Source organism: Thrips palmi, unplaced genomic scaffold (assembly GCF_012932325.1).
Source record: "Thrips palmi isolate BJ-2018 unplaced genomic scaffold, TpBJ-2018v1 HiC_scaffold_15, whole genome shotgun sequence".
Lineage (NCBI taxonomy): Eukaryota > Metazoa > Arthropoda > Insecta > Thysanoptera > Thripidae > Thrips > Thrips palmi.
Window position 1 is genome coordinate 3,064,460 of NW_023144624.1, and position 21,684 is coordinate 3,086,143.

The 21,684-nt window shown below is 65.5% G+C and overlaps 1 protein-coding gene across 1 annotated transcript; it reads right to left on the reverse strand.

Moving 5' to 3' along the window:
- Positions 1-31: 31 nt before the first annotated feature.
- Positions 32-21,046, reverse strand: LOC117641067 (1-phosphatidylinositol 4,5-bisphosphate phosphodiesterase epsilon-1-like). The gene is made up of 14 exons (XM_034378171.1): positions 20,860-21,046; positions 11,096-11,248; positions 9,313-9,894; positions 9,084-9,229; positions 8,357-8,669; positions 5,637-7,114; positions 5,425-5,561; positions 5,121-5,332; positions 4,795-5,040; positions 4,248-4,472; positions 2,829-4,142; positions 2,462-2,746; positions 2,246-2,359; positions 32-2,145 (listed from the first exon to the last, which is right to left on the reverse strand). Exons 1-14 carry the CDS (start codon positions 20,875-20,877, stop codon positions 1,114-1,116), a joined length of 6,255 nt encoding a protein of 2,084 aa, XP_034234062.1. The 5' UTR covers positions 20,878-21,046; the 3' UTR covers positions 32-1,113.
- Positions 21,047-21,684: the final 638 nt, after the last annotated feature.

Below are 21,684 nucleotides of genomic sequence, written 5' to 3' on the forward strand. Positions count from 1 at the left end.
AATGAGAATACAATGAGTCACAATACAACACTTCATTGAGAAAATTATTCAGTTTAATAACAACGAATGTTTGGTGGTTCTGCAGCACACATGGCAACGAAATATATATATACTTATAGAGTAATTTATATAATATTATCAAGAATTTATTTCATATGTAATATAAAAGGCTTAAAAGATTGCAACACACTTAAACATGACAATTACATTTAAATCTACAGGTTGAAAAATGGAAAATTCACAATTGAATTTGTTAGGTAATGTACATAAAGGACAAGAAGAGATATGTAAACTATAAGCTCAATCACAGTGTTCCTGTTTCAACAAAGATGAAGGAAAAATTCAATGTCAGGAATAAATTAATAACAATTAATATTTACATTTAAAATCCATGGTTCTTTGAGTTTGCAGTCACCAATGCTGAAACAAGAAAGTGAGACTGACATAGATGCAAGTAGCGATTTAAAAAAAAGACTACTCCACCAGGGAGTAGGGGCTTATCATAAGGTGAAGAATAAATTAAAGTGCTTTAATGGAAATAGGTAAAAAATCTGACACACAGAGGAAAGTGTTATTAAATTATATAGTACTTAAACGTGTTGATAAAAAAGTATCACAGAAGGTTTTGTTATGACTAGAATGGGCAACAACAACATTAACAACAACCGTAACAAAAATTACATCTTTCTGGTTCACATAAATTAATGAGAAAGAGGGGTAAAGTAAGAGGAATGGGAGAGATTCAATAAAAGAAAGACGAGGAAAAGTCCACTCAAATCAAGTGTCCTCATCGTGTCTTAGTCTTGCTGAATTCACGTTTCTACTGTTCACGAAAGTTAATTTTTTTCGGACCCAAGCTTGAGATACGCCACTGTGTGTCGAACTCACAGTTGCTCAGGGCCACACTTTTGCCTCCGGGGCGGCGGGCATTGGAAAGGGATGACCAGGTGGGGCCCCAAGGGGGTGCCCCAAGGGGGTGCCCCAAGGGGGTGCTCACTTCCAGAGCCAGGACAGCCTCCTGAGTACGGGCTGAGCGGGCAGCGACGCCCGCGGCCGCGGCCTCGACATGGAGGGGGTGCTGGGGGTTGGGACGTCCCCGGAGGCAGGCCCGGGCTATGACTTCCACACCCGAAGCTTCTTCAGCGACATCTTTTTCAGGTTGGACACGGCGGAGCGCAGGTCACCGTCGCGGCCGTCGTCGTCACTCAGGGTCTCGCCTTCCGAGTGCACCTCGCGGCCGCGCTGAGCGAGGCTGGACGCCCTGGACACCCCCGCACTGCCCGCGCCGCCCGCGCTGCCGCCCCGCGCCCCGCGCGTGTGGGACGTGTGGGACCCACTTTGCCGCGCCAGCGGGTCGGACAGCGCCTCCTGCACGGGGGTCTTCTCCTTGGCCGCGCTCACGCCGGCCGCGGTGGAGCGCGCCTCGTCCAGCACCTTGCGCACCATGTTCTGCGTGGCGGTGCGGAGGTTGTAGCCCACGCGGTGCCGCCGCGACGCCTGGGGCGTCACCTCGTCGCGCTCGCGCAAGATGAAGCGGCCCATGGTCTCCCAGTGCGCCTGCGTGCGGTACACGTTCTCCTCGTCGGCCAGCACGCGGTTCTGCTTGGTGGCCGTGCCGCCCGCCGCGCCCGCCACGCCCCACTCCAGCTCCTCCATGAGCACGAAGCGCGCGGGGTCCTCGAGCCGACGCGCCTTGACTAGCGCCTGCGCCAGCACGTCCTGCGCGCACGCGGACCGCGGCGCCTTCAGGATGGCGTACGGGATCTCCGGCGACACGTTGTACACGCACACCATGAAGTTGTCCTCTTCGTCCCAGGTCTTGTTCTCCGTCTTGCTCTCCGCCGGGTTGCCCTGCTGGCCCGCGCGCCGCGCCGACGCCGTGCTGCGGATGGAGGACAGCCAGGCGCGGCTCGACGGGTCGTCGCCGATGCGCTTGAGCAGGAAGCGGCCCTCGCCCTGCCACGCGGCCTGCGCCTGCAGCGGCCGCTCCGCCACGTCCAGGACGCGCTGCGCCGCGGGCTCATCCTTGCCCTTCTTCTCCCAGGACCGCGCCACCTCCTCCACCAGGATGTAGTCGTGCACCTTGTCCGCGCCCAGGCCCGCCTTCTGCAGCGCCTGCAGCAACACCTCGTGCGTCGTGGACTCCTGCAGGGGAAGCCGGGCCAAAGAGAAATTAGAAATCGGGTGGCCCCAGCAGAGCTTTACTTCGGCCCGAGTGCCAGCTGCGCACTGCTGCGATTCCTACCTGCGTGATCTTGAGGATGGTCGGCTCCTCCGGCACCACGCCGTGCACCATCAGGAAGAACATGCGCCTCTTGAGCGGCACCAGCGACACGGCCTTCTTGCTCTCCTCGGCCGCCTCCCTACGCGGCAGCATGGCCAGCGTGCCCGCCCCCGCCGCCGCCAGAGCGCTCGCGCCCCCGCCCTTGGCAGCGGCGACGGCGGCGGCGGCAGCGGCGGCCGCGTCGCCGTCCTCCATGGTGGCGCCGTTGTAGTCCACGCTCTCCTCCTCCATGCGCGAGTAGATGAAGAGCGTGGACAGCGGCAGCGGCTGGTTCTGCATGCTGCGCAGGCGCAGGTGCCGGTAGCCCGGCCGCAGGCAGCGCAGGGGCACCACGCGCTGCGCCAGGATGTGGCTCGTGGCGGCCTCCTGCACCGTGAAGCGCAGGAACGCCAGCTCCCGGAACATGATGTGGAACGTGAACTCGTTGTTCCAGATGGGGTTCAGTGCGTTCCGCTGCACGATCTGCAAACGAAACACAAACATTATCATTTCACATTTGCTTCGAAACCGACAAGTTTTTATAGTGTGCGTGAGCACTGCTTACCTTGGTGCGCTGCTTGGCGTAGTCCGCCTGGATGCCGACCACCTCCACCTCGACCAGCACGCTGGTGAGCAGCGCGTTGGGGCACACCCACTGGCCCGAGATGACGTGCAGCGAGACGTGCGACGAGTGCAGCCCGTCGAACTCCTTGTCGTACGGGTTGAAGCGGCGGTACATCATGTGCGACCGGTCCCACATGAGGGACGGCTTCATCACGAAGCCGCACCGCCCGTTGGACTCGAACATGGCGTGGTTCAGGTGCACGTGCAGGTCCTCGGTCTGGTAGTTGAGCGCCACCATCTGGATGCCGAAGCACCAGTACACGATGGGGTTGAAGTTGGACGAGTCGATGCGCATGCCGGCCGGGTAGGTGCGCATGAGCTGGGTCTCGGTGTGGGCCAGCACGGCGATGGGCTGCTTGCGGCACAGCTTCTTGGCGCTGTTCTCGTTGAGCGAGCTGCACTGGTAGCAGGGGTGGTAGGGGCTGACGCGGCCCGTCCGCGTGGGCTCCACCGCGGCCACGGCAGTCGCGGCCGCGATGCCCGCGGGCGCCGGCGCCTGCCCCGTCGACGGCGGCGTCCCCGGCGCGCTGGAGGCGCTGGAGGCCAGCACGAGCGCGGGCTGCGTGGCCAGGCCGGCCGCCGCCTTGTGCATCATCTTGGTGGCCGCCATGCCTGCCGTGGCCAGCGGCTTGGACTTGTTCTTGATCGAGCTGTTGGGCGAGATGGTGTTGAGCCCCCGGAACTTGATCGCCTGGATGTAGATGACGAGGTCCGACAGCTCCTTTGCGATCTGCGAGGACTGCTTCTTGAGCTTCTGCGGCCCGAACTCGTCTTCCGTGGGGATGCCCCAGTCGATGCGGCCGCTGGGGCCGGGCACCACCACCACGTCGGTCTTGTGCAGCGTCTGCAGCGTCTGCAGCGTGCTGTCGTGGCTGGAGACGGAGTCGGTGCGCGCCGGGCCCTCGATGTTCTCGTCATCGTCATCATCGTCGTCGTCGTCGTCATCGTCGGAGAAGTCGTTGACGGAGCCGCCCGAGGTGTTGGAGATGATGGACGAGGCCCTGGGCTGCTTGGTGGACGCGCCGCGCGCGTGCGCCCCCGCGCCCCCAGGGCCCTGGCCGGCCAGGCCGTGCTGCGTCGAGGGGGCGGGCGCGTGGCCGCGGGGAAGCCCCAGCGACGGCGGGACGTCCACCATCAGCTTCTTGTTCTTGATGAGGATCTTGTTGCGCAGCTGTGAGGGTGACGGCAGTTGCGGCTCGTCCGTGAAGTCCGTGTCGAACATGTACTTGGAGACCAGTTTGTCTCCGAACACCGACTGAAAAACCCGCGGTAAAGATTAAACCTCAATGTTTTCAAGTGTCGTTCCTCCTATCTAGAATCCAATTTTCCTAAAACGCGCTAGTCTATTTTTCGGACTTGCCTGGAAGATGTGCGCCATGCGCGCCTGCTGCGGCAGCGAGCAGTGGTTCTCGATGGACAGGATGACGGGGTAGGGCGACGTGACGAAGGCCGACTTGTTGATGGCCTCCACCACGGAGCGGAACGGGATCTTAGTGGTGAACGTGTGGCCGTGGTAGATGAGGGGGGTGCCGTCGTCGCCGTCCCAGCAGTCCAGCTCCACACAGCGGCAGCCCGTCAGCAGCACCTGCCGCAACAGGCAACAACAACCGTCAACAACTGTCACGCTCTAACAACCGGAGACGGACGCACAGTGGGCCAGATGACTGGTGGAGGTGGCCAAGAGTCTAGACGCGTTTTGAGCTTTAGAGTTGCTAAATCGGACTCGAACCGAACGTGTGACACCAACAACTGATTCCTCGTTCGGAGAGCAATTCATTCGTGGGGTCACACGTTCGGTTCGAGTCCCATTTAGCGACTCTGGAGCTCAAAAGGCGTCTAGAGTTTCGGCCGCCCCCACCGGTCTTCTGGCCCAATGTGGGACGCGGTGTCTGCGGCACGGCACACACCTGGCTGTACAGCTCCACCGAGGACTCCCCCTTGAGCTGGTGGCCCGTGAGGTAGGTGTTGTGGCTGGAGGCGATGTAGTAGTGCGACATGGGCTGCTCCATGTCGGCGTCGTCCGGCGACATGCGCTCGCTCACGAAGGCGTAGTTGTCCTTGTCCATGAGGAATCGCGCGAAGCCCTCGAACGAGAGGCAGCACTGCGCCCGCAGCATGGGGTCGGGCTCGTGGCGCTGCACCAGCTCGCGGACCTGCGGCACGGTGCGGACAGCCGTCAAGCGCGTGGCCGCGAACCAATGTCGAAACCCGTCCGTCTGTCCCACCCACTCACCTCGTCCTCGGTGCGCTGGTCCAGCTGCTCCGTCTCCAGGAACTTGATGAAGTTGGAGAGCGTCACGACCTGGCTCTTGGATGTGTCCACGCCGGCGCAGTTGTTGACGATGGAGGCGGCCGCGATGGCGTCGTAGATCTTCTTCTTCTGGAGGTTGGTCGTGCAGCTCTTCAGCTCCGTCATGTCGAGCGAGCTGTTCCTCGTGAGGAGGCCTGCGCGGGAAGACAAGGCGATCGAGGATTAAGACTGCACCGATCGAGAGGGTGCTTCGGGGTGCTTGGCCTGCTTGCCCTGCTGGGCTTACCTATTCGCTGCGGCGGCTTGGGCGCGTGCTCCGGGCTGCTCTTGGCGCTGGCGTCGTTGAGGGAAGAGTCCGACATGGACCTGCAGGTGACGGCGTGCTTGTCGAAGAGGTCGCGCAGGTCCTTGCGGGCGCGCAGGCTGTTGGGACAAGGGCACAGAAGCATTAGACCGAATACCACGGACACTTCCATGGGAGAGGGAGGGGTGGCGCACCTGAAGGACCGGAACAGGGACACGTAGTCGGCGAAGTCGAGCTGCGTCTCCTGCGTGATGGAGCCGAGGCGGAAGTGCCTCCAGAGCGGCTCGCTGGCGCCGCCCTTGCCGGCCGCGCGGTGCAGGCTGTGGTGCGTGGGGCTGCACGACGAGATCTTGTCCAGGTTGTCGGAGGAGCCCTGCGGGCTGGCCACGGCGGGGTGCGGCCGCACCTCCATGTCGCTCGAGATGGACCTGGAGCGGCTGGGCGTGTTGATGGCCATGGCGGGGGACGTGCCGGGGGTGGGCGACGGCCCGCCAGAGCCGACGCCGGGGCGCCGCAAGTGGCAGGAAGCGGCGCCGTCCGCGTCCGCCTGCTTCAGCGTCAGGTCCTTGAGCACCGGGATGTTGCTTATGGACTTCTTCTTCTTGAACTTGATGGACGCCCCGCGCCGCAGCGTGCCGTTGTCCGGCGGCGACATGCGGCTCACGGTCCCGGCCAGCGTCCAGTCGCGGCCGCCGAACACGCGGATGGCGTCGGCGACCATGGGCCCGGCGCAGACTTCGTCGAAGTAGAGCTGCAGGTACTGCTCCTTGAGCCACAGCATGCGGCGGTCCGTGAGCTGCATCTGGCGCTTGATGCCGCGCACCACGAGGCTCAGGCCCTGGTACCACATCTGGCAGACCTGCGGCGGGCACAGCAGGTACAGCACGCGGTTGTCGGACAGGTTGGTGCCGAAGACGAGGGCCAGGCAGCAGTCCTGGGGGTGCAGCCGCTCCATGTTGTAGCGCTTCAGCACGTTGGCCAGGTCGGGCTCCTTGTCCTTGTCGCGCACGCCCAGGGCGATCTCCTTGACGGCCATGAGGTCCAGGTAACCCTCCTCCAGGGACACGCTGGCCATCTCTCCCGCGGGCGCTATGAGCTTGGCGTTGAGGCCGGGCGCCACCGTCTCCTCCGGGTTGGCGGACAGGCAGTAGTCGGCCCCGGAGGAGCCACTGCCGGAGCCGCTGGCCTTGCTGAGCCCCGACCAGGCGGGCCGCCCCCACGTGAGCGTGCCGCAGGACCGCTCCAGCCGCACGTACACCAGCGCCGTGCGCGAGTTGTAGTCGGGCTCCCAGTGCACCGACGTGGTGCCGTGGTGCAGCACCTGCAGCACGTGGTGGTCGATGCCGGAGCTGGAGATGGGGAAGAAGGACACGCCGTGGTCGTGGGCCAGCGGCTGCACGGGCCGGTACGTGTCCAGCTCCAGCGCGTAGTGCCGGTCCTCCGTGTCGTCCACCAGGTAGCCGCGCTCGATGGAGGCCGTGTGGATGCTGAGGTGGTCGCGGTGCGGGTCGCGGTGCGGCGCGGGGTCGCGGTGGCGCGCGTGGTAGTGCTGGTGGAAGCAGGCGATGCGGTCCATCACGGCCTGCGTGCGGTACACCTTGTCCAGGTTGATGAGGCCGCCGTGACCGATCCGCGTGAAGAAGTGGTCCTCGCCGTTGTAGTCCGAGATGAACTGCGGGGCAGGACGCAATCGAGTCAAGAGCTGTCATTTTGAAGCTTCTGGAGAAATTTCAGGGTAATTTCTCTTTGCGTGGAAATTAATAGGTGTCCGCGTTAGGCCCTATCCTTCCAGACCCATACACCGATGAAGAAACGAGAAAAAACGCAATCTACGTAGAGAATCTAAGCATTTGAAGGAAAAACGTCTAACAAAGAAACACGCCCACATGGAGAAGAAGTCGGCCAGACCGACTCCACAGCCTCAGTCAGCATGCATTGTAAAGTCTACTCACGAACATAACATGTCCTCACAATGCATTCCACAGACCGCTAAAGACATTCCGAAAACACCCACAAAAAAACTACACACATCGAAAAAACTGTACCATGCTGATTTCAACCAAAGAACACCAAAACACCAAGACAGGAAACACTAAAAAAATACGATGATGAACAAATAAAAATTGAGGGGAGAGAAGGTGTGGTAAAGCGACGACCATGTGATGATCGCGCCGTAAAGGGGGTGTGGCTCGGTGTGGCTCGGCAAGGCGCGGCAAGGCGCCTTCCCACCATTCCATAGCCACGCCTATGCCACTGTTAACGGCGTTCAAAATGCCAACCCGTCGCCGCAAAATGTCGCCGCCAAACTGGCTGGCCCGCTGCGGGCAGCCCAGCCCCAGATGCACCCCCTCCCCCTCCCCGTAAGGAAAATGTCAGTTTCTCGCTGGAACCCCGCGGGTGTCCGAGTCGGAACAAGCCTTCGGTAAAGTGGGTTAAGAAAGAAAATGAAAGAAAATCGAGCTTTAGGTATCGTGCAGGGCATGCTGTTTTTAGACATCTCTCAGGGGCTGGGTTAAAATCCGGGGCGAGTGGATCAGTTCCTCGAGGGTTGGAACCTGCAGGGCAGTTCGCGAACCCCGGTCACGCCCCGAGTGGCTCTGCCTGCTTGCCTTTTCCCACAGCCGGTGCACCACATGGGGGCAGCTGCGGGGCGGGGGAGGGGGAGGGGGGCTAGACTACGGCGAGGGCCTCTGCGAGCACTACGAGAACACCGTGCAGTAGTAGAGGTAAGTACCACTGGCCGCTCTTTCTGCTTGTGGCCGCGCGGGCCCAGGGCCGCGGCGCCGTGCCCGTGGCCCTGGAGGCCCTGGAGGCCCTGCAGGTGGCCGGGGCCGTGTCGCGAGGTGGAGGTGGAGGTGGACGTGGAGGCCGTGTTGGCGGCCCGGATGCCGTGCTGCTCACGCTGCTCGCTCACCTCGAGTCGGCCGCCCATGATCGCGTCACCGCCCCCCGCCGCCCCCAGGCCTGCGGCCGCGGGGCCGCCGGTCGGGGAGGGCGAGGTCGACGATGGCGCGAGCACCACCAGGCTGGGCGTGTCCTGGACGATGTCGCGCAGCTCGCGCAGGAAGGCGCCGAAGAACGGCACCACCCGGCACTCGGGCATGGCGAGCGCGCGGTGCAGGGCGCGCTCGTACTCGGCGGACAGCAGCGCCGCGGACAGGAAGTCCAGCACGGGCAGGGACTCCTTCTCCGTGATGGAGAGCCAGAACGGCTTGAGCTTCTCGGACCTGCGGCAGACGCGGGCAGGGTGAGGACGCCGAAGGCACAAGGGACTGGTCGGGGCACTGCAAGTCGGTCAGAACACAAACATTATCAACATTCAACAGTTTTGGCAGAAGGACAAAGCCGGGCAATGTTTAGGACGGCGCGCTGGGACGGGTGGTCGGCTGGCTCCTCGTCGTCGTGATGCCCCTCGCGGTGCAGCCTGGTGCAGCACGCGGCCCGGGGGCAAGTAGTTTCCGCCGGCCTACAGGCTCTCAAATAGCTGAAGGCCGAAAGAAACCCCTTCCCCCGAGCCGTCAGTCTGGAGTCGGCGTGGCGCGGCGTGGCGCGGCGTGGCCTTCCTGCCGGGACGGCAAGAGGCGACCCTGGCAAAGAAACGACGCTGACCCTTCACTCTGCCTCCCTCCATCGCCACTCACTTTAGTCCCGCCACGATCTCCATGGCGCCGTTGAAGTTGCCGATGTTCCAGCAGGACAGCCCCACGCGCAGAATGCACGACAAGAAGGCCTTGCGCTCCTCGTGGGTGGGCTGGGAGATGATCAGGTTGGTCACCCATGATGACACCTGCGCGGAGAGGCCAGTGGGTTACATCGGAGCACGTCAAGAAAAGAGACTCAAAGAGCGGTTCAGCCGAGCAAAAGTCCCACCTGAATGAATCTGTTGATGAGCGTCCGCACGGACGGCTTGCTGTCGTCGTGGCTGGCCTGCGCCGCCCCCGCACCCCCTCCTGCACCGCCCCCGGAACCGCCCCCGCCGGCCCCACCGCCGCCGACGCCGAGGTCGAGGGTGACGTGGCGCAGGTAGTCGATGGGCTGCACCTGGTAGAACAGGTGGTACTCGGTCTCGGCGAGGCGCAGGGCCACCTCCTCGGGGAAGTGCAGGAGCTTGAGCAGGGTCTCCAGCTCTTCGACTTGGGGAGGCAACAGCGGCCGCTTCTCGATGCCCGACGGGCCCGACGGACACAGGAAGGAGTGGTCCTCCAGGAAGTGGCTGTCGAGCTCTTGCAGAATCTCCCAGAGCGCCTTGCTCACGTCGCGCATGTCCGTCGGCGTGGGCACGACCAGGGACCAGCGCGTGGCGCGGAACTCCAGGTGGAGGCGGTCATGGGAGCGGCCCCCACAGGTACGCCACTGCACGAGGTCGGTCGTCTCCTGCGACTTGGCGAGGATCTTGGTCTTGTTGTCCAGCAACACGATCTTCTGCGGACCAAGCCCCAGCAGTCTGGCGGTCTGGAAGCAAGGAAAGCAGAACCGCTTCAGCACGGCCGGACAGGGCGGCAGGCTCTGCAGGTGCCCGATTGACTCTGTCCTCGACGAGCCTTTCAGAGTGTGACAAATGCCCGGCACTCGGGCTGCGCGGCCAGGACCAGGCCGACCAGAATGACCGTGACGGATCGGTTCAGCGACGCCATTATCGTAAATTTACATTCCGGCGGGGCGGGGATCAAAGCCGAGGCCATGCGCCCTGCGCCTTGCCGCGCATGCATTACCGCCCGGACCCCAGCCGCCCTGGACCCGGGCTGCGGCGGGGCCTCGGCCGGGGCCGCCGGGCTGAGAGAAGCCAGGGGCAGAAGCCAGGGGCAGAAGCCAGCGAAGGCGGCCCGCCGCATTGTGGGACAAATTTACTCGCCAGGCTTTTGAAACGCAATTACCGCGACACGCTTATGCCGCTGTGTTATTGCGCAGCAGCAGCGCAGTGCGGGGAGCGGCGGAGGGGAGGGGGGAGCGGCCGGGGAAGGCCGCCTGCCGAGCGGCGGGTAGGCAGCACGCAGCGCGGCGGTGGCGGCGCTCGGCCTACCTTCGAGGCGGCCGCAGCCAGGCAGGCAGCCAGGCAGCCAGCCAGTCCCGAGAGGCCGCGTGGGTGTGGGAAGGACAGAGAAGCGAGACGAGCGTGACGCAGCGGACAGTCGACGTATATCGGAGTCGGAGCGGAGAAGCCTCCAATACAGAATACAGCCCGGACGACTGGCAGGCCGCCGGGCCGGCCGGCAGGATCAGGGCCAATACCAGGGGGATTACTCCGACCACGTGGGCTCCCGGTTTAATCGCCCAGTTCCCCGAAAAGAAAGACGAGAGGGAAGCGGCGAAACACATTTGCCGCGCCGCACTTGGACTACTACTCGTTTGACGGGATCCTGGTTCGGGTTGGTGGCTCTAGCCGGGTGAACGCCAGCTTATCAACGCACCCACCCATTCGCCCGCTCCCCGGCCCTCACGCACTCCCACTCCCCCGCTCCCAACCCCGCACGCCACGCAGAGCTGACCAGTCAAAATGGCCCGGCTTCTATACGGAGCTGCTAAGCCCCAGAGAGATGGGGAGGTGGGAAGCGAGGTAAGCAGATTATGAGGGAATCGAAAGGAGCGCGGCGCACGGTCGGACGGACGGACGGACGGACGGACAGGACGGACAGACAGACAGGCAGTGCCTTACCTTCTTCTTGGTCTTGCCTCCGCGCTGGAGCTCCTTGACGGGGTAGACTCGGCAGCCGTGGGCGGGCAGGCGATGACACGTCTGTATGTAGAGCTTCTTCAGCTGGACCTCGTAGTCGTACACCGAGCTGTGGAACAGCTTCCTCTTTTGGTCCTGCAACACACAGAGCGCGCGTCCCTTAGCACAGCAAAGTCGCGCAACGAGTCTCTCCGGAAGCAGGCGCCTGCATGCCTGCATGCTGATGCGGCAAACTCGCATCACTCGGACTCCAAACAACAACAACAACAAGCGCAACAACGTTCCTCACGGCGCCTCGCAGCTTCGCGGGACGCTTCCTTCCGTTCCAGCCGCTCGGCCGCGGCACGCGGAACACCCTTCCAGGAAGGCAGCCGTTTAGTTCCGGCAGGGCCACTGCGTTCCGCGGCCGGAACCAGAGCGGAACGCAAAAGGGAGGGGGGAAGGGGCGGGGGGTGAAAAAAGCACGCCGCCATCCGGACAGAAGAGACGACGGGAGGAGAATCTTTGGCCTGCCGGCGAGAGAGTGGCCGACTGTACGGCGGTTAGTTCCGCAGCGCGGACGAAACGGCTGTAACGGCCCTGGGAGGGGGGAGAGAGAGAGGACAGAGTGCAGGCACCCCAAACGAACCGCATGTACACTACGGTGTCACACTCACTCACTCTCTCTGCCCCCCCTCTCTATCTCACACACACTGACACACACAGGCGGGGGGGGGAGAGAGAGAGAGAGAGAGAGAGAGAGAGAGAGAGAGAGAGAGAGAGAGAGAGAGAGAGAGAGAGAGAGAGAGAGAGAGAGAGAGAGCACGCATTTCTCGGCCGCCCTTCGACGACACGATCGCCTCTAACTGCCCGGCGATAAATTGCGGCTCAGCAATTACTGCGCGTTGCAGGACCATGGCAGGGAGAGACGGCGGGCACCACAAGCTGGGCGACGCGACACGACGGGCGGGGGCGGCGCAAAGCCCTCGTACCCACTTTGATCTAATCCGGGCCGATTAATCGATTAGTCGCCGAGGTTTTGGAACGACGGGCGACGGCGAGGCGGGCGGCGTTCTTTCTCTCCGGGGACGGAGATCGAGACAAGGCTTGCCTGTCCCCGGCAAATTTAAGCTGCGGCCGGTGCACTTTTGGCGGCGTGGTGCGCAGCCTCGCTGCAGGGCCTGTCCGGGACCCGGCCTCGGCGCCGAGGCCTCCAGGGCGGCCACCCTCCCGACTGCACTTCTGCGTGAGATTTAGTGTTCAATTTACTAGGCTGCTGCTACGTCGTGCTTCGCCGTGCTCCGCCGTGCTCCGCCAAGCTTCCCCATGCTTCGCACTGCGACGAGGCCGGGGCAGTGTGGTGGCTCTTCCCGTCTCCGTTGCTCGTCCCGTCCGCGCCACTGTTGCCTTCTCTTTCACACTCTGCGCATCGTCGCATCGTCTTTCCCCGAAACGTCCCCACCCCACCCTCGCCGCCCCTCCCCCAGCCCCGCGATCGCAGCACAAATCAAACCGCAGCGCGTATTCTCTTCCTTGGGACAATGCGGACGCGGGGGGTGGGCGGGCCCCGCGGGGCGGCGTGGCGGTGGGGAGTCGGCGCCTGCCCGCCGCCGGGTAGGCACCACGCGCACAGCGGCGCCGCCGGGCTTGCCTACCCTGCAGGCGGGCCGCTGGGCCGCAGTAAATCGAAGCCTGATTCCTGATTCCCGGCGACAGAGCGGAGCGGGCAAAGATTGCAGACCCCTGGCGTGCCGCGTCGCCCCGCGTCGCATCGCGGAGACAACGGGTAGAGCAGGAGCAGAGCACCCCGGAGCCCCCGAATAACCCCCTCCCCTCTCCGGTATGGAAATGTCAGGCCGGCGCATAGTCGCCTTGTCCTTGATGAGTGCCCAGCGGCGCGGCGGGGGCCCGGGTGGGGCGGGGTGGAGCGGGGCGGGGTGAGGCGGGGCGGGGCGAGGCGCCAGTCAGGGGGCTGGCCGGGGCCGCAGTGCCGCTGCCGTCGGCGGGTAGTGAGTGAGGGCCTGCCGCACTCCCCTGCGTCTGCCCGCAGCCCGCAGTCCGCAGTCCGCACCCAGCGAGGTGCACCAGCCGCCATCTCTTTCATTTGATGACACTAAAAGCACCGCAGGCCGCCACCGGCTGCCAGCGCGACGACGGCGCCTGTCCCCGGCCCGGGGCCCGGGGTGGACATGAAGGGAAGCAGCAGGTATAGGACGGGCCGCGGCAGCGCGGTAGCGCTGGAGGGCGCCCTGCCCTCCCTTCCCTCCCTTCCCCCGCCGCCACTTTTCCGGCCAAGGCACCGCCGAGGCACCGCCAGGGCACCGCCAGGGGACCGCCAAGCAGGATTAGCGTCACCCCATCGGGGAGAGCGCGGCGCGGCGAAGGGTCGCACGGCACCGTCAGGCAGGCCACGGCCTTGCCACGGCACGGCCCATCGGGCCCGGCACGCCCTGCCCTCACGACAAGAGGGTCCACCCGACGAGCAGGCGAGCAGGAAGCAGGCCGTCAAGGGACACGTGTCGCAATAGCCACTCACCGACCGCAGCCCCGAATCTGACCCGGGCAGGGCCGTGCAGGGAGAGGGCCGTGCAGGGAGAGGGCCGGCAAGGCAAGGGGAGCGGCCGACGGCGGCCGGCTATGACGGCAGAAATGAAATTGAAACAGAAAGGAACTGCGGTGCCGTCCGTCAGAGGCACTCCTGCTCGGCCCGAAAGCCGGGGAGGCGCGCCCCGCCACTCCACCCCGCCCGGCTGGTTGCTCTCAGCAGCTCCCCTTCGTCGCCAACAAACACATCAGCCTGCAGCCCCGCGCAGCGCCATTCCGGACTATGAAACAACACTTGTCGCCCCAAAACGCGCTGCTCGCCCGGAGAAAGCACTTTTCGGAGCGTTTCCCGGGGGCGACGGGGGCGGCGGGTTGGCGGCCAAATAAAACAGTCCCCCGCTCGAGCCGCCGCCCCGGGCGTCTTGCAGGGCCCGGGGCCGGGGCGGGCAGGGGGCCGGCCGGGCTGCCAAAGCCACCCACGCCACGCCCAGCCACGCCTTCCTCTCCGCCCTCGCCATGCATCATTGGGTGATGGATCGCATTTTATATTGATCTCACGCGTTGACAACTTCGAATATATCGCCGTGACCAACGGCCGTGTCAAGAAGCCCCGTCCCGGCGCCCCTCCGGCCGAGCCTTCGCCCCCACAAGTGGTTCATCGGGACTGAGGCCCGCCGGCCCGGTGGGGACGAGGGTTGAGGCCGCGAAGACGGCGCGGCGACGACGACGCGGCCGGCCAGCGGAGGGAACGGCCGGAACGGCAATAACGAATTAATCATTCGGAAAAGTCGCTCTCAGCGGCGGCGTCCACGCGGAGCTCGCGGAGGCCCTCCCTTTCCCATTCCCTTTCCCGGCGGTTCCTTCTTGCGTGTCCGGAGGGCAGAGGGGAGGCCCCCTTCGCCCTTGACTGGCCTGAGCCTCGGCCGCCTGCGCGCCTGCCAAGCGGAGGGTAGGCAACCCGCCAGCCGCCCCGCCGTCGGGCTGCCTACCTCCACGGCGGCTTGGCGGGCCTGGCGGCGAGATCGCGAGGAGGGAGGCTGCCCGCTGCCCCAGGCTGGGCAGCCCCGCGGCACCGCGGCACCGCCCCAGGGCCGAGGGGCCGAGGGGATTAAGTAGGGCGAGGGCGCGGAGGGCGCGGAGTCGACAAGGAGGCCACGAGGGCGAAGGGCGCGGCGGCGGGGCACAGGGCGGAAGCGGCGTGGCGGATTGGCCAGGGAACGTATCTCGTGCGGAAGGCCCGCGCCCGCCCTGCAAGCCCGGCAGACTGCTTGCGGGAGGCGCCACGAGTGCGAGAGAGACAGAGCGACGACAACGACTCTCGGAATCAGTCTGCTGCACACTGGCGGCACTGCGCTCTGCGGTCTGCGTCGTCGTCAGTGCGTCGCGGGGGGCAGAGCCAGGCGGAGCGCAGAGCGAGGGAGGGGGCTGGATGGGCAACGTGCTGCATCGGGACCATCGGGACGATCGGGACCCAGGGCATGCGCCCGCAATATGACAAAACGGCTGGCCGCCGTTCCCATTCTGAGCGCGCCCCGTGTGCATCAGAGGGAAGGGGGAGGGGGAGGCATCGGAAGGCATCAGGTACGATATCGGCATGGCGCCGGCCGGGCCCAGGCCGGGCCAGGCCCAGGCCAGACTCCAATACAGCAGCCTCGCCGTCAGGGCGCCAGAGTCTGCAGGACCTCGCCGGGCGCAGGGGGCGGCGGTAACGAAGGGGCCGCGACCATGACGACGATGATGACGGCGGGGATGAGAGCGCGCTACACCGAGCCCCGCCGCGCCCCGCCCCGCCCCACTGCAGGTGGACCGACTCGACGGACTCGCCTCTGTAAGGGGCGGACCGGACCGGCATTTCAATCACCACATTTGCAATGCATTTTCCCGGAGCAAACAAGTCCCGGGGGAGGGGGAGGGGGTGGGGGTGGAGCTGTGCGATTCTTCCCCAAAGAGGCGCCAACGGCCTGGCTGCCAGCTCGCCAGGGCCTCGGCCAGGGCCGCCTGGCTCAAACAAATCCCCGCCGATAAAGGAAAGGCAAAGGCGGGGTGCAGGGCGGGGAGAATATACTCCTCGAAAGCGAAACAAACCGTCGGCGCAGTGTCGCTGCGTCGCTGGCCCGGCCGAGGCCCGGCGGTCTCGCAGTGTCGCAGCGCCCGGGCCTCGAAAATCGAAATGGGGCAAACGTATTCAGTGTCGTAAAAATTCAAATCAAATCTCCATCGTGCTGGAGGCCCTCCTGGCCCCACCCGCCGCCGTCCGCCGCGCCTCCGCCCCTTTCCCTTTTTCCGCAGTGTAGTCATTACCACGTGGGGAAGGTCGCTGCCATCTTCCTGTATCCCCGCGCCGCGCCGAGCCGCGCCGAGCCGCGCCACCGGGCGGGGGGAAGGAGGGTGTCGTCGGGAAATGCAATATGCATGAGTGTCCCGTAGCCAGGCTTGGGCGTGGCGCGGCGTGTGTGTGTGTGTGTGTGTTCTGCAGCAGAGGAGCAGGGGCGCCAGACAGAGCGAGGAGAGCAGGGCGGAGCCAGAGAAGCAGTGTCTTAAGTGGGCATCGCCGGCAGAGGCGAGGAGGCCGCCAGCCAGCAGACCGGCAGCGGGCAGCAGCTCATCAGCCAGGCAGGCGCAGCAGGCGCCAGGGGCAGCGGGCAGGCAGCCAGGCAGGCATAGGCAGGCAGCCAGGCGGCAGCCGGCGGCCCGACCAGGCGAGCCAGCAGCAGCGGCAGGACCGCAGCAGCCAGGCAGCACAGCAGGCAGCCAGGCAGGCAGCCAGGCAGGCAGCCAGGCAGGCAGCCAGGCAGGCAGCCAGGCCGCCGGGACGGCGGCAAACGAGATTCCGAACGCGCCAATGCCGTCGCGGGACAATGCCACACTGTCGGCGATCTCGGCGATCTCGGCAACGGCCTGACGCAATTACGGACAGGTGACGACGCCGACGCCCCTCCTCGAGGCTTGCCGAGGCTTGCCGTCGAGGGGTGCGAGCGGCGCCGAACCGCTTCGCGGACGCACCGGGCGACGACGTGCCGGCGGCGTGGCGCGGGGTGCCTGCTGGTTCAGGCTGTCTGGCCCATAGTAATCACCAACACGGTGCCCGGCTGGCTCGCTGGCTCATCGCCTCGTAATCATGGATAATGAACAATCTTCGAGGCGGGGCGGGCCCAGGCGGGCCGCCCTCCCCATCGCCGGACTAGCGCCGCCGCCAAACCAACTTAGTCGATGAGTACGATGGAAAATGGAAAATGGCACCAGCCCCGTCCCCTCTCGGCCTTTTGGCGTCGCTGGCCTTTTTCACAATATTTGCAATCTGCGATATGCCCTTGGTATAAAACAGCGAGTGCCAAAATCTCGAATAACAGAAATACGGCGTGCTTCAACCCCTCGCTAAAGTCAGTCGCGCGCACCATCTACCACTTACCATTGGCGGGGCACAGACTGCTCGACTCCAGTGCGGTGCCCCCGCCCCGCCCCGCCCCGCCCCGCCCCGTCGCACTGCGCCGCGCGAACCCCTGAGCCCCTAAAGGCCCGCAAAGCCCAATGCCACAATTCCCACTTCTTCCACCCTCAGCGCCTGAGCGCCAGCGCGCCTAGCGCAAGGTCAGGGGTTCGAGTACCAGCGACCCCGGCCCGGCTCGGCCCGGCCTGACGGGCGGCGGCCTGCGCGCGCTGCGCCACGCCAGCCAGGCTGACCATAATTTGGTTCTCGGCTTTCTCATGGAGCCCTCTGGGACGTCCCGGACGGCGCGATCCGCCTGGGCTGGCGGTGCTGGCGGGGCTGGCGGCGCGCGGCCGTTGACCTTTCCAAGCGCCAAGCGCAAAGAGCCAAGCGCCGCTGGCACAGAGTTTTGCGTCAAATCGCGGAGGAAAGGAGCGGGGGTGGGGGAGGGGGGACGTTGCCCCGCGGGGCCGGGGCGCACCCTGCGCGCCCCTCGGCCATCGTCGCCGACGTGCTACGGCCTACGGGCGGCCAGAGTCGTCAGCTGCCTGCCAGCGGCCGCCTGGTCGCGTCTCGTCCTACCCGCGTCCCGCCCCGCGCACCGCGTCCGCCAAGGAAAAATGTCACTGGCAGTTTCGGGCAGGGACACTGAGTGAAGCGGAGCGGCGGGGCCAAAAAGGGGAATCTGGGGGGCGCGGGCGCGCGACAGGCCGTCCGGGCCAGGCCGCCCAGGCCGCCCAGGCCGCCCCGCCCAGGCCAGCGCCACGTCGCCACGTCGCCACGGCGGCTAAACGGGGTGACTCGGGGGCAGCGGGGGCCTCTCCGGGTCCACGACCACCAATTAAGCACGCCAGCGCGCTGCATTATTGATTCAAAACATCAAAGACTCGAGTCGAACGCCCGGCCCTCGGCCTTTGAGCGAGAAGCCCGGCAGCCTGCGAGGAATGCTGGCACTGCTGGCGCCCATAAGGCCGCCGAGCGCCACTTGGTCGGCCGGCGCGACGTCCTCCAACGCGTTCTCAACCCCGCTCCCAGCACGCTACGCTACATACCGCGGTGAAGTCATATCTTGAGCACGTCCACGATGATGTGGACGTGCCGCTGCTGGCCGCGCTGCGTGCCCCTCCTGGTCGCCGACGTGCCGATGGACGTGGCAATGGACGTGGCCGTGGCGACGGAGGACGGATCGGCTTCCAGGTGGTTGCAGCTGCTGCAGCTGGGGTAGCTGGCGCAGCTGGTCGAGGACGGCGTGCGCAGCCCGCTGGCGAGGCCGTTGAGGCCGTTGAGGCCGTTGTTGCCGAGGCGGTGCGCGCGGCCGCTCCTGCTCAGCCCCACGCGCCGACTGAGGGACCACCAGTTGCGAGCCAAGGGGCCCAGCGCGCCCAGCGGGCCCAGCGGGCCGAGGGGGGCCAAAGTCGCGGGCGTGGTGCTGCCGCCAGAGCCGGAGCCAGTCTGCTGCTGCGGGGGTGGCGGGGGCGGCGCGGCGCCGGGCGTCGTCGCTTCGGCGTCGTCGTCCGCCTCGGCGTCGCTAGAGGTGCGGCGACACATGACGGCGGCGAGGGTCGCGGTGGCGGCCGCGGGGCCGGGCCGCGCGCATACGAACCCTGGCTCCCGGTGGCGCTGACTACTGGACGGCCGCTTCTTCAGAGGGCGGCGGCGGCGGCGTCGGCGGCGTCCTGGCTCGCCGCGGCCATGCCGAACCGCCGCGCCGCGCGTGGAGGCTGGAGCACCTTGGCGGCGTGCGGCCCGTGCTGCCCCGTGCTGCCCCGTGCTGCCCGGCCGGGCCCAAATGTCGACTAACCTTTGAGCAGGGGCCGCACCGCCATTTATAGGCTCGGCGCTGGGGATGGGGGCCCCGGGGCGTCCGGGGCGTCCGGGCTGGTCCGGCGGGGATGCCTGCCTGGGAGGGGCGGCACGGCGGCACGGCGGCACAGGGGGCAGCGAGGCGTGCATAATCGCCATAGGGGAGGGATGAGCGTCAAAGGAAGGGGAGGCAAGGTAGCAGGGTGGGGCGGAGCCGGGCGGGGCGGGGCGGGGTGGGGCGGGGCGCACACATTTTTGAAAGCGAAAGAAGGAGCGGGGCGGGGCGGCCCGCGGACTTTGCTTTCCCTGAGGACTAACGAGGCCGGCGGTACCAGTGTACCAGTGAGTGGCGACGCTGGACGCTGCAGTGGCGGCGCCGGGTGGAGCCGGGTGGAGCCACGGCGGTAGTCGGAGGGAGGGAGGGGGAGGGGGAGACACTTCTCGCGCAGTCCCCAAGTGGCCGGGAGACGGAGAGGGACATTAGATCCTCATTACACTCGGTGACACTCAGCCTAGTCCGCCTCACCCCTCACCCACCCCACCACTAGGCAGCCGTTCGAACGGGTCTCACCCACCCTACCGTCGGTTGCACGAGCAAACCCTCCCGACTTCCGCGTATGTTGAAAAGACACATCAAACCCATCCCGCAGCCCAAGTGCGAAGGGGATCGGGTGGGTATGGAGCATCATGCATTGCGTCGCGCGCGGCCCGCGCAGCCAGCAAAGCTGGATAAAGGCTGCTGCCCGCCCCTCACTCCCTTTCCGCCCCGGCGCGCCGCAGCGCGCTAAATTTAAACGGCAGGGCATCGCAGTGCAGGTGCCGCCATGGAGTGGTGTAATGGAGTGGTGGAGTGGAGTGGTGGAGTGGAGTGGAGTGGGGGAGTGGAGTGTAGTGGGGGAGTGTAGTGTAGTGGGGGAGTGGGGTGTAGTGGTGGAGTGTTGGAGTGGAGTGTTGGAGCGGAGTGTTGGAGCGGAGTGTTGGAGTGGAGTGGTGGAGTGGAGTGGTGGAGTGGAGTGGTGGAGTGGAGTGGTGGAGTGGAGTGGTGGAGTGGAGCGGTGGAGTGCCCCGCCCCGCCGGCCCCACCATGGCGCGCGCGCATTGAGGCATTCGAGGCCCCGGCCATGCAGCTACCCCGCCGCAGCCCGCCGCAGCCGCACTTCATCAGCAGACTGATTGCGCAGAGCGGTTTGCTGCTCCGGCTCCGTCCGGCTCTCTCGCACCTTTGCCGGACGGTCCCCGCGAGCGAAAGAGAGAGCGTTATCACTCGGCAGACTCCTCTACACCAATCACCAGGAGTCCTTCTCCGAAACCGCGTGGGACAGTGGCGCCCTGGCCGCCGCGTGCGCAGGGCCTGCCACGGCCTGTCCGCGGCGTATCCACGGCGTGTCCACGGGTTGCCGCGGCGCCGTGTCGGCTTACTCAGGCGTGTCAGCGTGTCAGCGCGCGGCCGGGGCGCGGGGCGCGGGGCGGCGTGCGGCTCTGAGTCGCCTCTCCTCTCCAGCCAGCTTCGTACACATTGCCCGACCAGCAGTTAAACCTTTTCGGAGGCAGTCACTGGAGCGGAATCCTGGTGGAGCACCTCAGAGGGGAGGGCTGCCGGGGCGCGGGGTGGGGGTGGGGTGGGAACAGGCCGCGGGGAGGCCGGGCGCGACCGCAAAACACACAGCCAAGTGGACAACGGCCGGCCCTCCCCGCGCAGCCCCGCGCAGCCCCCCGCATAAACAACATAACACGCTCCACCTGACTTGCGGGCCGCGGGCGCCGCGCGGCGCCGCGGGGTCGGGCGGGGGTGGGTTCGGCGCGGCTGCACAGTCCGCTGAAATGGCGGTCATTAAAAGAACATAGCCTGCTTTGCCCGCGCGACGAAGCATGCAGTGAGCGCGGAGCGGACATCCCGGCGGCGCATGGCAGCAGTACAACCCGGACGACGCGACGACGGGCTGCTCCCGGCGGACCGCGCACCGCGCACCGCTTGCCTACACTGTGCACTCACCCTTATGAGCTTGGGCATGTTCTTGGCGCCGTGGTAGCAGGGCGGCAGGCAGTCCTCCAGGCGGCTGGACGGCAGGAAGGGCGTCTGCGCCGAGCTGGACGGGTAGCACTTGCGCAGCAGGCTGGAGGGGGTCTTGGGGTTGGGCGTCGTGGAGCCGGTGGCGGCGGCCGACGTGGTGGCGGACGAGGAGGCGCCGCCCGACGCGGAGGTGTTGCCGCGCAGCCCGGACGACGAGGACGACGACGCCGTGCCGCCGGCGGGCTGCGAGCCGAACCGCCGCCACGAGCCGCACGAGCCCACGCCGCCGCCGCCGCTGGTGGCCGTGCCCGTCGTGGGGCCAGCCGCCTCCGTCTCGCCCTCCTCGCTGCCGCCCTCCGCCTCCTCGGCCAGCGGGCTGACGGGGCGCGCCAGCGCTCCCCCGGAGAAGGCGGGCACCGGCAGCAGGAAGCTCTCCTGGAACACAACGGGGCAGAGGTTAACGAGTGGCCATGGAGCGTACCTCAGTTACCCCGCAAACGCACAAGGTTTTGTAAAGATGCGGCCTACAGTGTAACGTCGGAAAACCAAAGCTTTGCACCGTGAACCTCGAATCCGAAACAAAATCAACACGATAAAGAAAATTCCTGCGAGAGAGGGCAGACGGCACTCGGGTGGACCGACCCTCTTCCCTTCAAAAGTGGTCCTCCACATCCTGTACAGTTCCCCCATCTCGCCGCAGGAGCAACCTCAGAGTTAAACCGCAGTGGCCTCGCCTCGCCATCGGTCACGTCATTTGTGGTGTGGAGGAGTCCTCTCATAGTAGGCCAGGCTGCCACTTTTCCCAGA